The 18,368-nt window shown below is 44.5% G+C and overlaps 1 protein-coding gene across 1 annotated transcript in view; it reads left to right on the plus strand.

Annotated features, from left to right (window-relative positions):
* Positions 1 to 18,368, plus strand: part of TMEM131L (transmembrane 131 like) — a 146,713-nt gene that overhangs the window by 20,000 nt on the left and 108,345 nt on the right. The window contains exon 3 of the mRNA XM_040331969.1: positions 11,959 to 12,002. Coding sequence (XP_040187903.1) covers positions 11,959 to 12,002 — 44 coding nt within the window. The remainder of the gene's footprint in view (positions 1 to 11,958; positions 12,003 to 18,368) is intronic.

Raw genomic sequence — 18,368 nt, forward strand, 5'->3', positions numbered from 1 at the left:
TTTAGGCAGTAGACTGTAGTTGATGGACACAGTCTCCTGTTTCAGTGGTGTGTGGAAGTAAAAAATGTCACAAGGTTGGTGGTCGGTGAGCGCTAGCATCTGTAGTCAGTGGGAGGAGGAATAATACCTAAGTCTGGATAACCGTGGAAGGAAAAGCCATCATTTGGAGGAATAGCTCCCCATTATGGGTGTCAGTGGGGAGAAATGGTGCTCCAAGAGCCAGGCAAGCAAAGGGCCACAGATTGAGGGGCACTGCACTAGAGGTAGGTCTTGTTGGCTCAGTGCAGTGTGATAGTCACTCTGTTAACAACTGAAAATCGGATAACCACACATGGGGGAATGTATTGTTTTTTCGGTGACTTGAAAACAGCTCTTTTATGTAATGAGCAAATATGGTTACCCCATGTACATATGAAATGTTAAATTGGATATGTAAACCGCATAACTTTATACCGATGCATTAACACCTATGTTTAGTTATATCATGTTGGTCGTGTCTGGTTTATAAGATACGCAAACATATTCGCCAGCACACCGAGGATCATTTAGAAAAACGTCCAGAAATTCTTTAATGCATAGAAACGATCAAAACACCAACGTTTCGAGGTCGCACAGGACCTCTTCGTCAGGCAAATGCCTGACGAAGAGGTCCTGTGCAACCTCGAAACGTTGGTGTTTTGATCGTTTCTATGCATTAAAGAATTTCTGGACCATTTTCTAAATGATCCTCGGTGTGCTGGCGAATATGTTTGCATGATTGCCTTTCCGGTTCCCAACTGGTAATCGCTTCAGCACCCTCCTTTCTTATCGGCCATTTTCCAGGAAGGTGTGCAATTGGAATATTTTTGAGACTGGTTTATAAGATAGACCTATAAAAGAATGCATATTCTCTGTTCTCTGTTTTACACGGTCAGTTCTTAACTTTTATAAGCCCTTCATGTCAACAATGTATTGCATACGTTCAGTTAAAGTCCTTACTTGTCAGCGATGTTAGTATGAGAATGTTCTCAGTGGAAAGCCAATTATAGAACTTGTCTTCATGCGTATGTTTTAAATGTAAAGCCACTTCCTGTGACTGAGTGGATACTAAGCGCTCTTTGTTTCTTGAACATGCAAAGCGCTCTTCTTCTATAGGTTGTACTTTGCTGCTTTAATTGAATGCTGTTTTAAAGAATACACACATCACGTTTACACAATGGACATGCAGCACCACTATTGGAGTGTCTTTATGGCAAGGTCGACTGTTGTGCTCATAAGTTTACTTACCCTGGCAAGAATTTCTGATTTCTTGGCCATTTTTCAGAGAATATGAATGATAACACAAAAACTTTTCTTTCACTCATGGTTAATGTTTGGCTGAAGCCATTTATTATCAATCGACTGTGTTTAAATCATAATGACAAATGACCCTGATCAAATGTTTACATGCCTCAGTTCTTAATTCCGCGTATTGCCTCCTTTAACGTCAATGACAGCTTGAAGTCTTTTGTGGTGTTTGTGGATGAGGCTCTTTATCCTCTCAGATGGTAAAGCTGCCCATTCCTCTTGGCAAAAACCCTCCAGTTCCTGTAAATTCTTGGGCTGTCTTGCATGAACTGCACGTTTTGAGATCTCCCCAGAGTGGCTCAATGATATTGAGGTCAGGAGACTGAGATGGCCACTTCAGAACCTTCACTTTATTCTGCTGTAGCCAATGACAGGTCGACTTGTTTTGGATCATTGTCATGTTGGAATGTCCAAGTACATCCCATGCGCAGCTTCCTGGCTGATGAATGCAAATGTTCCTCCAGTATTTATTGATAACATACTGCATTCATCTTGCCAACAATTTTGACCAAATTTCCTGTGTCTTTGTAGCTCACACATCCCCAAAACATCAGAAATCCACCTCCATACCTTTCATCGTAGGCCTTGTTGACTCCTCTCCAAATGTAGAGTTTATGGTTTTGGCCAAAAAGGGAAATTTTGGTCTCATCACTCCAAATGCCAGAAGGTTTGAGGCTTGTCTCTGTGCTGTTTGGTGTATTGTAAGTGGGATACTTTGTGGCATTTGCGTGGCTTTCTTCTGGCGACTCGACCATGTAGCCCATCTTTCTTCAAGTGCCTCCTTATTGTGCATCTTGAAACAGCCACACCACATGTTTTCAGGGAGTCCTTTATTTCATCTGAAGTTATTTGTGGGTTTTTCTTTGTATCCCAAACAATTTTCCTGGCAGTTGTGGCTGAAATTTTAGTTGGTCTACCTGACCGTGGTTTGGTTTTAACAGAACCCATCATTTTCCACTTATTGATTAAAATTTGAACACTGCTGATCAATTCCGTGGATATCTTTTTATATCCCTTTCCTGTTCTATACAGTTCAACTACCTTTTCCTGCAGATCCTTTGACAATTATTTTGCTTTCCCCATGATTCAGAATCCAGAAACGTCGGTGCAGCGCTGGATGAAAGATGCAAGGGTCTGTCAGGAGTACAGAAACTCGTTGACCTTTTATACATACACACTAATTACAAGCAAAGAGATTACAGGTGATGATGGTTGCCTTTAACAGCCATTCAAACCCCTATGTGTCAACTTGTGTGCATGCTATCTGGCCAGAATCACCAGGGTATGTAAAGTTTTGATCAGGATCATTTGTGTAGTTTCTGTTGCCATTATGATTTAAAAAGAGTAAACATAGTTGTTTGATAATAAATGACTTCAGCCAAGCACTAACCATGAAGCCCCTTTCACACTGGGGCGGGATGTGCGGTGGCGGTATAGCGACACAATTTTTTAGCGTCGCTATACCGTCTGAATTGCCCCTGCTAACGGCCGAAAAAGGGTTAATACCGCCTGCAATTCTCCTCTGCAGAGGCGCATTGTGGGCGGTATTACCGCGGTGCCCACTGCTTTCAATGGGAAGGAGCGGTAAACACACCTCCTTCTCTCACCGCTCCAAAGATGCTGCTGGCAGCGGTCCCGCCAGCGCATCGCCTCAGTGTGAAAGCCCTAGGGCTTTCACATTGAGACTGCAGGGAAGGAGATTTTCAGGCGGTATTTAGGTACTATTTTTAGCGCTAAACCACCTGAAAAACTCCTTGGTGTGAAAGGGGCCTTAGTGAAAGAAATGTTTTTGTGTTATTCATATTCTCTGAAAAATGGCTAAGAAACCATACATTTCTACCAGGGTATGTAAACTTATGAGCACAACAGTATATTCCTATCTGTAGTTCTCTTAAGTCTTTCCACCCCCAGTAGCAGCTACATACTCTGAACAGTAACAGCGACATATCAATAATAATTAACCTCACTCAGGGCCTATTTGTTATCATATGTGGCTTAGTGCCAGGAAGTGAGTCCAGTTTCCTCTGTGCTGTGACAGGAGATTAACCAGCGGATTGAAAAATAAAAAAAGACCGATTTGGTCGGAGTCCGATGTACTAACAATCCACTATTAGTACAGCGATCTCCCCCACTAAGCTATTGTGTTCTGACAGGGGGATGCCCCCCACCAGAACAGTCATCAGCCGCTGTTTTTCCAGCATGCACGTCCAACTGAAGCCAGTCAAATGGCCGTCTTCTGTCAGACCGGCTGCCATACACATAGGCCAAATGTGTTTTTTATTGAACAGACCGATGTCGCTGACATTCAGGCTGTGTGTACTAGGCTTATGTCGTTAATGAGTGAGAGGTTACTAGCGTATGTATAGCCAAGTAAAGGGGTTAAAACCCCATCATGTTGCGGGTGTGTGTTTGCTGTCTGTGGCCCTTTAGGGAGATTTATCTTCACTTCCTGTCCAGGAAAATTAGCAGGAATGTGAGGAAAGCTGAGGGGAATTCCCCTCTTAGCAGAAGAGGTGTCCCAGTAGTTACCAGAGAGGGTGAATCTCCCCAGCGGGGGGGGGGGGGGGGCGGCACATGGCACTAAAAACACGACAGAGGCTCTAATTCCTTCTCAACGCCATCCAAACCAAAAATACATTTTGGACACACACTTATACTTGAACTACATATCTGACTGCTGCGTTTGTGGGTAATTGCAGATTTGGTCAGACTGTGTGCAAATTCAGTTTGTTAGGACTGGATTCTGTAAAATAAAAGTCCCTGTTGTATTATTGAGTATTGTACATTTTATTGCTCTGTTAAACCCTGAAGCCTTCCTTGCAGTTGGCTGCCCCCACACTACAAAGGTGAAATGTTTAAAGCGAAGGTCCACTCCCCCCTTTCCTCCGCTGCCATATTTGGCTTCTTTTGGAGACGAGTGGGTACCTGGTTTTGACAGGTACCCGCTCCCACTTCCGGCTGAGTTCGCCTCGGCCCCCCTCCTCCTTCCCCCGCAGCTGGCCCATACACAGAGCACAGCGGGGAACCGGCTGTGAAGCCGCAAGGCTTCAGTTCCTGGCAGCAACTCTGGTGAGGACACCGCTGGATTCCTGGATAGGTAAGTGTCCTAATATCAAAAGTCAGCAGCTGGTATTCGTAGCTGCTGACTTTAACATTTTTCTGAAGGAACCTAGAGCTCCTTTTTTAAGGCTGGGTTCACACCTATAGAGCAAGAGCAACATAATCCGATCCCTCCTCTGTAGTTCTGGCTCTTGTCTCATGTGGAGTGATACCAACTGCACCCCACCTCTTATGCCAGCTAGTGGTCTCCATAGCGGTGCCAGCAGCAGGAAAGAAGAGATCTTCAGGTCAGTGTGAAGCAATACACTGGACATAATAGTATAGAGCTGCTTTCACACTGATGTGCTGCGGGTTACCCACACAGGTGCAGTGCAGCATACCTGCGGGTTTGGTGCACTTTCTGAATGCAGGAATTTTTGTGCTATTTCAGAAAGTGCACCACACCTGTAGGATATCATATAAGTCTATGGCAAAGTGCAGCTAACCTAGGAAAAGTTCAAATGCGCTGCAGATGTTTTTTTTACCACCCTGCCCAAACTGCACCCCCTGCATACTAGCTCATTATGCCTTTTTGTCTTGCGGGTTTTTTTTTTTTTTTTTTCAGAGGTTTACAACCTTTTTACCTGCCCGAGACCACATTCACAGTTTACTGTGTCTTTCTTGCAACTTGCAGAAAGGTAAATCTATGAAAAAAATGCCCATAGACCTGCAGATACCTATCAAAGCACTAGGCATATGTTTACTAATATTAAAGGGTCACTAAAGGAATTTTTTTTTTTAGCTAAATAGCTTCCTTTACCTTACTGCAGTACTGGTTTCATGTCCTCATTGAAAATGTGTGGGGGATGGGTGCGCTAACACTAATGATACATATTTGAATCAATACAATATACAAATATATATGTTACTGAAACACCTTTAGATACTAGAAGATCTAGTAAAAAAGTCCATGTGAGCTGAGCTATCTGATGATATTAATTGCTCAGATTCCTGTACCAAACAAATAGTGTGAACTGAGCTCAAATGAACCAGTCCAATTTGTGCTTAAAACCATAAAATGAAGAAAATTATTCTCAAAATTAGTCCTCAGGTATGAAGAAAGATGTGTGCTTCCAATTGATAAAATAGTGTTCCACCTCCACCATTAAAACAGACACCCGAAGTGGATAAGTGAAATGGCTCCTTACCAAATAAATGTGCCCCTTAGTTTGATACCAAAGAAGGGGACATTCAAAGCTTTTGACAGGATCACCTGTGTAGTCAAATGCGTCCTGGCAGTGATGATTGTTGCAGTCATGGATAGCCCGATAATTGCATGAAAAATAGAACGGTGCCAAACATAGTGTAATACGTTTATTTTAGGTTAAACATATGCAGAGGGAGCCAAGTGGCCGCCTACCATTAGTAGTGCCTTGAACCCGGCACTGAGGCTTGGTCGCGTTGGATTATGTGTCGGAACCTGGCGTTGTGTGCCGCTCTCGTCTATGGAGCGTGCGTTCCACCTCAGCGGTGATCGAAGCCAGCGTAGCAGGAAGTGACGAATTTGCGTGCGTGGTTGGGTACCGCCCCGACGTACGTTTCGTTATGAACGTCCTCATTGTTCGTTTTTGCTTTGAAGTAGCTGTAATTCTGCTGTGATCTCCACACTTCCTGGTTGCCTGTTTCCTTATAACCATCATACTGGGAGATTTTCACGGTGGTCTAAGCTGTCATTACTGTGTGTCTAAAACTCCTCAGAACCAATCAGATTCATTTTAAAAACAAAACACTGCCCTGGATTTGTTTGTTTTTGTTCTGTGAGTCTTCCCGACTCACCTCTCACCCGGAACTTCATGTATGTACCTTTTAAAACCGAAAGTGAAACTAGAGGCACATTATATGATAGATTAAATTCAATTTTTAATCATTTTTAAAAGGAATCGGTTAACTTTTATGTCTCTATACCGAATAAACAGTCATTTCAGCAAAAAAAAAATTCCTTTAGTGACCCTTTAAAGTCTGTGTAGAAAATTTCAAATGTTGGAAGCCGTTCTTTTCAACATTCCATCCTATGTAGACTCCCTATAGGAAACAAGTATGGTTTCCATCACTTCAGTGTTTTGTTAAGACATGGCAGGAGCATAATGCAAAGCCCAAAACATTACCCTTTTTGTGGACTGCTGCCGATTTCACCTCTTAAAATAGCCTGCAAAGATTTCTATCATGACACAATGTGGGCTGAATAGCACGAGAGCAATTTGGTTCATGATGTTGTTTTATTGTGCCATCTTAGCAACATTGTGAAATTCTAGCTGGAATCTATAAATTCCATATGTTCCTTCTAAACTTTGCAGATGGTTTGTCACACTGGCAGGTTTAGGTTTCAGACTAAATAGTTTACATTTTTGGCTGATGTGTACATCTTCATTTACATTAAGTTACATAACTTTATTCCCATTACTGATCAGACTGATTTCCTTGAAATAGGGCATGCATCATTGTTTATGGTAAAGGGTACTGGTACATTCCTTTCAGAGATGAAAATGAAAGTATATATTTTTTTTAGCCTTTTTTTGTTTGTTTTGGATAGTTTTGAATTGCTGTCTTTGTCCCCATTGGGAAGATGTACCTCTCCATTTGTACTGGAGGCCGTTGTCACTGAGAAAGTGAGGGCGAATCCAAAATTGTAAAATTGTCTCTAGAACAAGAGATGAGGGTGAATTTGCCCAATGGGGACAACTGCTTAAAGGGGTTGTAAAGCTTTTGCGTTTTTTCATCCTATGCATTAAGGTGGAAAAACATCCGATGCTTACAAGTCCCCGGTTTACTTACCTGAGTCCTCAAAAGTCCCGCGCCGTGAATGCGCTGGCTACTCGCCCCTGTCTTCTCGGATCTTCATTTGAGAGTGATAGCAGCGCAGCCATTGGCTGCTGTCGATCTAATCAACGACGCGACGTGCCATGGGGCGGGGATAAGTGATACCCTGCATCACGGGAGCGCGCCCACAAGCTAACCTCCTTGGGAGAGAGCTTCCCAGAACAGGAGTTGGCTCTTGCCGAGTCAGCCGCTGAGGGACCCCAGAAGACCAGGATCGGGGCCACTCTAGACAAAACGAGCTGCACAGTGGAGGCAAGTATGACATGTTTGTTTAAAAAAAATTAAAAAACCTTTACAACCCCTTTTTAAGAGGGGAAATGGCTCTCACTCTCTAAGTCTGACCTTACACGGAGCGCATTTCTTTCCTGCAACCCACGGGTTATGGTGTTCTTGTGAAATGTTTGTGGTATAATGCAGTACATTTGTATTTTTCTCTGCTGGTGACCTAAATGTGTTAAGAGCTGCATCAGGCCCCTTTCACACAGGCTTTCCGATCAGGTCCGTCTGTCAGTTTTTCAGGCAGACCCAATTGGAGCCTCCATTCACTCCTATGGAGCGGTGACATGTCCGCTGACTCCCGCCGCTATCCGATCCTGTCCGTGAAATCCAGATGGATGATTTTCCATCCGTCTGGAGGATGGGATCAGATGAAAATGGACAGGCGGTCTGTTTTTCATTTGATCTCGCCATAGAGGAGAGCGGGGCTCTGACAGGTTAGCACAGTGAGCGGAGACAGATCTGATGTATTCCTGCTCAGCGGGGATCAGAGTCACTTTTTATTGCAACCCTCCCATACAACCTACGTTTGTGGAGAATCTGATATTGTTGTCACATAGACACAATGACCACTGTCATAAATTCCTGCAACTGTTTCCGAGTTGCTGTAGGCCTCTTGGTAGCCTCTCTGACTAGTTTCCTCCTGGCTCTTATATCCAGTTTGGAGTGATGTCCTGATCCAGGGAGGGTGTCTTGCACCAAATACCTTCCATCTCTTAATAACAGACTTCACTGTGCTTCTAGGCATTGATAAAGCCTTTGAAATTTTGCAGTTGCACTATCAGGGACTGAAATGCTCCAGGAAATCTTTTTTCATGCTGAGCTAATCAAAATGATCACAGTTGATCTTTCGTTGAAAGTCAAATGGCTTTGTGTGCCAATGAGAAGGTGATTAGCTACACCTGATTGAGTTTACAAGTCATTTTTAGGAGGCGGGTGATCTGTATTTCAGTGTTTTTGTTTTTGGATTTTTTTTTTTTTTTTTTTTTTAACATGTCAGTGTTTTACCTTTTTACTTAGATGTTATAGAGTAAATAGAGCTGGATAGAACACAAACTGTTTGTCATAATTTCAGGCTTCAAAGCAACAAAGTGTGTGTGTGTGTGGGGGAATTATTTTCCATACCTTTTGTATCTTCATTTGCTTGTCTCCATTATAATGAGGCTGTTAGGATAAGTAGTTTATATAACATTTATATAATTTTAGCTCACAGGAAGTAACAAGAACTCTGTATTTCTGGAAAGATTGATGGGTGTTTTCTGTTTGCTGAAAATGTGCCTAGCCTGAAAAATGAAAACGAATGTAGCTAAGGACCGATACCAGTGAACCATGTATTTGGTGAGGCATGATTTAAAAAATAAAAAAGGTCATGCACTTCCTTTGTGTGATTTGTGTGCATAGGGCAGCCCTTTGATATTAATAGGCTGCCCTAAATGTGGCGCACATACTATTGCACTTGCAGAGATGTATAAGGAATCTCATGCACTTAAATATATTGGTTAACAAAAACAAAGAAGTTCAAAAACACGCTTTGTGTGCCTTTTCGCAATGTTTTAAAGGGCACTTCCTCAGTGAAAGCCACATAGCCGTATACAGTGCCTTAAAGTATGCATACCTGCTGAATTTTTTTACATTTTGTCATGTTGCAACCAAAAACTTTTAAATTTACTTTATTGGGATTTTATGTGATAGACCAACACAAAGTGGCACAAAATTGAGAAGTGGAAGGAAAATGATAAATGGCAAATATCTGAAAAGTGTGGCGTGCATTTGTATTCACCCCCCCCCGAATCAATACTTTGTAGAACCACCTTTTGCTGCAATTACAGCAGCAAGTCTTTTTGGGTATGTCTCTACCAGCTTTGCCTATCTCTAAAGAGTGAAATTGACGTAAATTTTTCTTTGCAAAATAGCTCAAGCTCTGTCAGATTGGATTGAGAGTGTCTGTGAACAGCAATTTTCAAGTCTTGCCACAGATTCTCATTTTGATTTAGGTCTGGACTTTGACTAGGCCATTCTGACACAATATGCTTTGATCTAAACTATTCCATTGTAGCTTTAGCTGTGTGTTTTAGGATCGTTGTCCTGCTGGAAGGTGAACCTCTGCCCCAATCTCAAGTCTTTTACAGACTCTAAAAGGTTTTCTTCTAAGATTGCCCTGTATTTTGCTCCATCCATCTTCCCATTAACTCTGACCAGCTTCCCTGTCCCTGCTGAAGAAAAGTATCCCCAAAACATGATGCTGCCACCACCATGTGTCACAGTGGGGATGGTGTGTTCAGGGTGATGTGCAGTGTTCGTTTTTTGCCACACGTAGCGTTTTTGCTTTTAGGCCAAAAAAAATAATTTTGGTCTCATCTGACCAGAGCACCTTCTTCCACATGGCTTCTCACAAACTGCAAACGGGACTTCTTATGGCTTTCGTCTTGCCACTCTTCCATATAGGCCAGACTTGTGGAGTGCACGACTAATAGTTGTCCTGTGGACAGATTCTCCCACCTGAGCTGTGGATCTCTGCAGCTCCTCTATAGTTACCATGGGCCTCTTGGCTGCTTCTCTGATCATGAATGCTCTTCTTGCCTGGCCTGTCGGTTTAGGTGGATGGCCATGTCTCGGTAGGTTTGCAGTTGTGACATACTCTTTCCATTTTTGGATGATGGATTGAACAGTGCTCAGTGAGATGTTCAAAGCTTGGGATATATTTTTTTATACCCTAACCCTGCTTTAAACTTCTCCACAACTTTATCCCTGACCTGTCTGGTTTGTTCCTTGACCTTCATGGTCCTGTTTGTTCATTAATGTTCTCAAACAAACCTCTGAGGGCTTCACAGAACAGCCGTAACTATACAGAGATTAAATTACACACAGGTGGACTCTATTTACTAATTGGGTGAATTCTGAAGGCTATTGGTTCCACTAGATTTTAGGTAGGGGTATCGGACAAAAGGGGGCTGAATACAAATGCACGCCACACTTTTAAAATATTTGTAAAGATTTTGAAAACCAATTCTCATTTTCCTTCCACTTCACAATTATGTGCTATTTTGTGTTGGTCTATCATATAATATCCCAATGAAATAATGTAATATTTTTGGTTGTAACATGACAAAATGTGGAAAATTTCAAGGGGTATGAATATTTTTTTCAAGGCACACTTCTGAGATCTTCACTACGTGACCCTGCCTCAGCCTTGTATAAAAGTCTTGGCTGCATCTCCAGCTTCTACTGCACATGTCTATTAATACTTCTCCAGATAGCTGGTTTGTACTGTACATAATTTAACTACAGGCACCGCCATAGGAATTAATTGTCAGTGGTTCACCATTTTGAGGTGTTTGAAAGGTTTTGAGGGGAATCCATAATAAAAAAAAAAATCCTTGGTGTATGTAAACCCCAACCAATTACATTTTCTTATTTGCTTGGTTAAATATATACCGTATTTATCGCGGTATAACGCGCTCCCGCGTATCCCGCGCACCCCTAAAGTTGCCCCCGAAATTCCTGTAAAAAAAAATGTTATATGATTTTATTACTTACAGTTTTGGTGTCTTCCCAGCGTCCATCGTCCTGTCCGGCGTCCGTCTGCGGCCTCGATGGTGTTCTCCAGCGCGCGCCTCAAGTCGAGTCCCCGCTTCCCACGCTCAGTTCGAACGCCTCCGCCGACATATACCGAGTACAGTACACTCGGGTACATTCGGCAAGGCTCGGCTTCGCTCACGCTCTGTGACGTTTATGCGTAAACACGAGCGAAGCCGAGACTAGCTGAATGTACACGAGTGTACTGCACTCGGTATATGTCGGCGCAGGATTTCAAACTGAGCGCGGGAAGCGGCTATCGGCGTATATCGCGCACCCACGATTTTCCCCTTATTTTAAGGGGAAAATAGTGCGCGATATACGCCGATAAATAAGGTAATTGAAAGCAGTTTGTCACCGTATGGTGTACCTGTGCGATAAGTTAATACAAATACTAGTTAATCCTGCCAGTCCTCTTGTGAGCTGATAACTTTATGTGTTCCAAGTATGTTTTCCTGTTGTCAGTTAGCTTTTGTTCCCAGTTCTTTTTTTGGACTAGAGAACACCTCCCTTCTAGGTTATGGAAAAGGCGTATTCTGTAGAGCTGTCCTAGAGTGACAACGCTGTTCTTTAACCGAGTGCATGCTGTCACTCTAGTAGCAGGAAGTGTGTTATGGTCAGGATCTTCATTGGAAAAAGGATTTGTTTTTAATTAATTCATATTTATCTCCCACCTGAAAAGTCTGGTAAGCTGCAATATAATAAATGTGTCTTCTTGGGTGTATAATAAATGTGGGTGGGTGTATAATAAATGTGTCTTCTTGAAATGCACTTTCAGATCCTGACAGTTTGTTTGTAAAATTTTCTATTTAGTACTTCTCTGTTTTGTGTTTTTTCTTATGTCTTTGTGTTTGTTCTTTTTAGACTGATTCCAGTCAGAACACAGGGGAACATTTGCAAGAGCAAAAGTAAGTGGTCATGTCTTTTTTTGTTGTGATCAATTAATGCATGATGATTGTTACATCTGTCTTCTAGTCACAATGCATGGCTGTGTTTATTCCAGATAGAAGGCACCCAGTGCTTCTAACCTTACCACTAACTTATTTTAGAACATCCACAGAGCCCCAAAATTTTGTGTCTTTTTTCAACCGAACTATGTAAAAAAATAACACCCAAGTCCATCCAGTTCAACCAATAATAATACAATCCTATATACACAATCCTATACGCGCAGTTGATCCAGAGGAAGCCGTAAAACCCCAGCAAAGCAATTTGCTATAGTTAGGAAAAAAATCCTGAAGCTACAAAACGCTGGAGGGGAAAAAAATCTATCATTCTCTATGGAGATGGTTCACATCTCCACTCCAAAACGCCTGAAGCCATAAGGTCCAAAACGCCTGAAGCTCATACAAGTTCTGGGACTTTTCTTTTAGGCAGATTTGGGCGGTTTTCACACTGGTGACCTTTTGACCTGTACAAAATCGCGGTAAAAACCGCTGCAAAAATTTCGGTAAAATTGCGCGACTTTCTGCCTGAAAGCGCTATGCTCAGGTTATGCTCAGGTGTGAATGGGGCCTTACTGTGAAGAAACCTTTCCGTATTTAGAGATTAAGGCCCAGATTCTCGTATATGGGCGTAAAACTGTGCGGGCGTAACGTATCTGATTTACGTTACGCCGCCGCAAGTTTTACAGGCAAGTGCTTCATTCACAAAGAACTTGCCTGTAAAGTTGCGGCGGCGTAGCGTAAATCACCCGGCGCAAGCCCGCCTAATTCAAATTAGCCGGGTAGGGTCGTGGAGCATTTAAATTAGGCGCATTCCCGCGCTGAACGTACTGCGCATGCGCCGTCCGGAAAATATCCCAGGGTGCATTCCTCCAAATGACGTCGCAACGACGTGAACGTAAATGGCGTCCAGCCCCATTCACGGACAACTTACGCAAACAACGTCAATTTTAAAATTTCGACGTGGGAACGACAGCCATACTTAACATTGGTTGCCCCTCATATAGCAGGGGCAACTTTACGCAGCGCAAATCTAACGTAAGCGTCGTAACTTCACTGCGTCGACCATGCGTACGTTTGGGAATTTGCGTATTTTGCTAATTTGCATACTCGACGGGGAAAACAACGGAGGCGTCACCTAGCGGCGAAAAAAAAATGCATTTAAGATCCGACAGTGTAAGAGCCTTACGCCTGTCGGATCTAATGGATATCTATGCGTAACTGATTCTAAGAATCAGTCGCATAGATACGACGGCCCAGATTAGGACTTAAGACAGCGTACATTGCGTTGCGCCATCGTAAGCCCTTTGAGAATCTGGGCCTAAATCTCTTTTCCTCTAGGTGTAAAGAGTGCCCCCTTGTCCTTTGTGATCACCTTAAAGTGAATAACTCAACACCAAGTACACTGTATGGACCTCTTATATATTTGTACATGTTGATCATATCCCCCCTTATTCTCCTCTTCTTAAGAGTGAATAAATTCAGTTCCTCTAATCTTTCCTCATAGCTGAGCTCCTCCATGCCTCTTATCAGTTTGGTTGCCCTTCTCTGCACTTTCTCCAGTTCCCAGATATCCTTCTTATGAACTGGGGCCCAAAACTGAACTGCATATTCCAGATGAGGTCTTACTAATGATATGTACAGGGGGGCAAAATGATGTCGCTTTCTCTGGAGTTCATACCTCTCTTAATACAAAAAAGGACTTTGCTCTCTTTGGAAACGGTTGTACTCCCCCCCCCCCCCCCCCTAGTATGTACAATACATGCATATTCTTAGCTCTCAAGTGCATAACTTTACATTTATCAACATTAAACCTCATTTGCCACTTAGTTGCCCAATTTAGTGCATTGAGGTCGGCTTGTTGAATTGTTTCCAGAGCTTTCATGTTCTTCTCTGGCTCACCCTCTTAGTCTCAGGATACATTCATTATAGTTCAGTGAATGGTGGATTCGGTAGTTTTTTGGACTTCATTCGCTTTTACTGAGGGATATACACACTTGTGGGTACACCTATATCCAAATCGAGGCCTAATAATCTCTAATGGAGCTCACCCATATACTTTATTTCTTTCTCGTACATCACGGGACACAGAGCAGCATATTCATTACTATGTGGGTTATATGGAGTACCTTCAGGTGATGGACACTGGCAATCTCAAACAGGAAGTGCCCCTCCCTATATAACCCCCTCCCATAGGAGGAGTACCTCAGTTTTTTCGCCAGTGTCTTAGGTGTTGGTCATGGAATAGCTTGTCTCCTACATCCTTGGGATCAAGGCAGGCTAACCGGATCTGTCCAAGGTGCCTCAGAGCCAAAGTGGACAGTACCCGGGCCCCAAACCGTGGGGTTTTGCCCATAATGCTTCTCTTTTTAGAGAGCTGGACCCTGGGCCCAGGACTTAGAACCTCTGTGGTACCTAAGGTAACCTGTTTGCCAGGGTGCTATATGGGCCCAGGACAGTGGGTTCCTTTTTAGGACCCCAGGGCCTGAAGGTCTAGTACGCCACCCACGGAGATGGGGGAAGATTGGACCGCTTGCTATGCAAAGTCCTGCGGCATGGAGCAGGTAAGAAAGGGGGGGCCTGCGGGACTTGGTTCGTCGGCAGGCTCTCTAGGGAGATCTTTGGGGGATGTGCCTGAGTATGCTCTTGCATTGGCAGTTTTGGGCCACTATGTCTATCAAAGAGACAGGATGGTCTGTGTATGGGCTCCCATGTGTGATCTTCCTAAAGATATGTGTTGCATTGTAAATTGTCTGCTGGGCGCTGGGTTGGGAAAGGAGCTGTGTGTTAGCTATGCTTTCCCAGGACTGGGGGGTCAGTGACTCACCTGAGGCCTTACCTGTCTGGGTGCCGTGCGGTGTCCTCCTCCAGCATGTCGGACGCTTCCGGCGTGGCCCCATCCTCCGCAACAGGGGCGCGCGCGCGGGCGCGCGCCCTGTAATATAGGCGCAGGGTGATGATTCGCGCCGTTGTGGAGAAAGAGGGGCGGGACATCCGGTCTCATAAAAGGAAGGGGCGGCCCTTCCTCTATGCTGTGTAGCTCAGTTGCTGGCTGAGCTTGAAGGAGGAGGACGCAGAGCGGTTGCAGTGCGGCTGAGGGCACCCAGTGGCGCAAGGAAGTATTGCAGTTCTGGTGAACAGAACTAGCTGTGTGGTTACTAGCCTAAAAAATTCCTTATACAGCAGATGGATACTTGCAATTTTTTTGAGGGAAGATAGCATGTTTTCATAAAAAAAAAAAAAGGTTTTTGAAAAAAAAAAAAAAAAAAATATATAGGAAACATACTGGTCTTCCCGTTTTGGTTTTTGGACGTTAATTGTTAATACCGTTCCCTAAAACCGTACTATTATTTTCTCCTAGCTACAACCATCAAGGGTTGTAAGCAGGGGTACCTCGGTATTGTACCATGGCTTCCAAGGGTTCAGGATCAGGGGGTACAAAAGAGAGGGGCCCCCCCTCAGATTCTGACGGTTCAGATCGGCCTATGCCGGTACTTTCCCCACAGGTTATTACACCATTGGGCACCTTGGTTAAGCCATTAGGGAGATCTGGTGCTGAGGCTACATCAGATCCACCCAACCCTGTGTTTATCACAGAGAGTATGCTAGCCGCCTCCTTGGAGGGGCTAGAGAAAAGATTGGCGGCTATGATAGCCAAATCTACACCGGGTAAAAAGCGGATTAGGTCTCCGTCGCCTGAGTGTGGACCCTCAGATGCTGAGGTTCTCTCCCCGGGGGGATTTGAGTTGCAGGAGGATCATTTGGACCGGGACCAAATTGGTTCAGAGGTTGAGGGTTCGGCTAATGAAGAGCCTTGCTCGGCCTCCCAAGCGGAAAGCTTCTGGGTTCATTCTCTGACAGACATGGTCCACTTGGCGTTTAATTTGCCTTTTCCGGAACCTCAGGGTCCGGCCGTATCATCCTTAGGCTCTTTGAAAACGCCTCGCAGTAGCGCTGTTTTTCCAGTCCATCCTCTTTTAGAGGAAGTAATCTTCCAGGATTGGGCACGACCAGACAGAATCTTTTTACCACCTAAAAAATTTTCCGTCGTCTATCCTATGGAAGAAAAATTTGCCAAAAAGTGGACTCTCCCAGTGGTGGATGCCGCCATCTCCTGTGTAAATAAGTCCTTGACTTGCCCGGTAGAAAACATACAGGTGTTTAAAGAACCGGTTGATAAGCGTTTGGAGACGCTTTTAAAAGCATCCTTTACTACGGCGGGTGCAGTAATACAGCCAGCGGTGGCTGCTATTGGAGTTTGTCAGGCACTAACAGACCAGACAAGACAAATGCTTAAGGTTATTCCGGCCCAACAGGCGGAAGAATTATCTGATATTCCTAGAGCCATGTGCTTCGCGGTGGATGCTATAAGGGATTCCATCCAGCAAGCGTCTCGTCTGTCACTATTTTTAGTACATATGAGAAGGCTCTTATGGTTAAAGAACTGGGAGGCTGAGCCCCCATGCAAAAAGCTCCTGGCAGGGTTTCCCTTCCATGGAGAACGACTCTTCGGAGAAGATCTGGATAAATACATTCAGACTATTTCAAGTGGCAAAAGTACACTTCTACCAGTAAAAAAGAAGGTCCGGGGACCTGCGTTCAAACGGCAGCTTCCCCCTGCTCAAGGGCCCGCCAATTCCAGGCAGTATCGACGGCCTCCTGCGAGATCATACTTTAACAATAAGCCACCAGGACAAGCCTTTGGAGGCAAGAAGCAGTGGTATCGTAAACCAGCAAAGACAGCCCCTAAGTCTGCCTCATGAAGGGACGCCCCCACCCACGAAGGTGGGGGGAAGGCTGCGTCTTTTTTCAGAAATTTGGGAGACCGACATTCCCGACAAGTGGGTCCGGTCTTCCGTGGCCACAGGCTACAAATTAGAATTTCTAAAAATCCCTCCACCTCATTATCAGGAGTCGAGAGTGCCAGTCGAGCCGACAAAAAAGGCCGCCTTAATGGCGGCATTAAATCATTTGCTTTACCAAGGCGTGATAGTAGAGGTACCAGCCCAGGAACAGGGGCTAGGGTTCTACTCCAATCTGTTCATCATCCCAAAGCCCAACGGCGATGTCAGGCCAATCTTGGACTTAAAGGGATTAAATGCATACTTAAAAGTACGCTCGTTCCGGATGGAATCCGTGCGATCGGCAGCCGCCGCACTTCAGAAAGACGACTTTCTGGCCTCCATAGACATAAAGGATGCTTACCTTCATGTGCCAATTTTTCAGCCACATCAAAGGTTTCTACGCTTCACAGTGGCTCGGCGTCATTTTCAATTTGTGGCACTCCCTTTCGGGTTGGCTACGGCTCCTCGAGTATTCACCAAGGTCCTAGCTCCAATTCTAGCCAACCTAAGAATCCAGGGGATCATTGTCCTAGCATACCTGGACGACCTTCTAATCATAGATCATTCATCTCCTGGCCTGGAGCGAGCAGTAGCTCTCACGGTTCGATACCTAGAGAGGTTCGGTTGGGTCCTAAACCGAGAAAAATCAGCTTTCCAACCCACAAAGAGGTTGGAATATCTCGGCATGTCATTAGACACGGAACAACAAAGGGTGTTCCTGCCTCGAATAAAGGTCGAGGCTATCAAAGAATTGATACATCTGGTTCTAAGCAAGAGAGAACCAACGATTCGCCTATGCATGCGATTACTAGGCAAGCTAGTGGCCACCTTCGAAGCGGTGCCATACGCTCAAAGTCACACTCGTGTCCTGCAGGCAGCCATTCTGTCAGCATGGAGCAAGAGGCCACAGGCCTTGGAATTTCCGTTGCCACTCTCATCAAGAGTCCGGCAGAGTCTGTGTTGGTGGTTAGACCCTCAGAATCTACTGAAGGGAAAATCTTTCAGCCCCGTGACATGGAAGATAGTGACCACAGATGCCAGCCTGAAGGGCTGGGGAGCGATCTTGGATGGGTGCACTCACCAAGGTACGTGGGCACAGGAGGAGAGTCAATTGCCCATCAATATCTTGGAGCTCAGAGCTGCTCGGCTAGCCCTCAGGGCTTGGACCTCCAAATTACAGGGGTTCCCGGTGAGGATACAGTCAGACAATGCCACGGCTGTGGCATATATAAATCACCAAGGGGGAACCAAGAGTCAAGCAGCTCAGAGAGAAGTGAGCTTAATTTTCCTATGGGCAGAGAATCATGTGCCCTGCATATCGGCAATATTCATTCCCGGGGTGGACAACCTGCAGGCGGACTTCTTGAGTCGTCAGACTCTGTCACCAGGGGAATGGTCTCTGCATCCGCAAATATTTCAGATAATTTGCCAGAAGTGGGGAATGCCGGACGTGGATATCATGGCATCAAGGCTCAACAAGAAACTA

This window comes from Rana temporaria, chromosome 1, assembly GCF_905171775.1.
Source record: "Rana temporaria chromosome 1, aRanTem1.1, whole genome shotgun sequence".
Classification (NCBI taxonomy): Eukaryota; Metazoa; Chordata; class Amphibia; order Anura; family Ranidae; genus Rana; species Rana temporaria.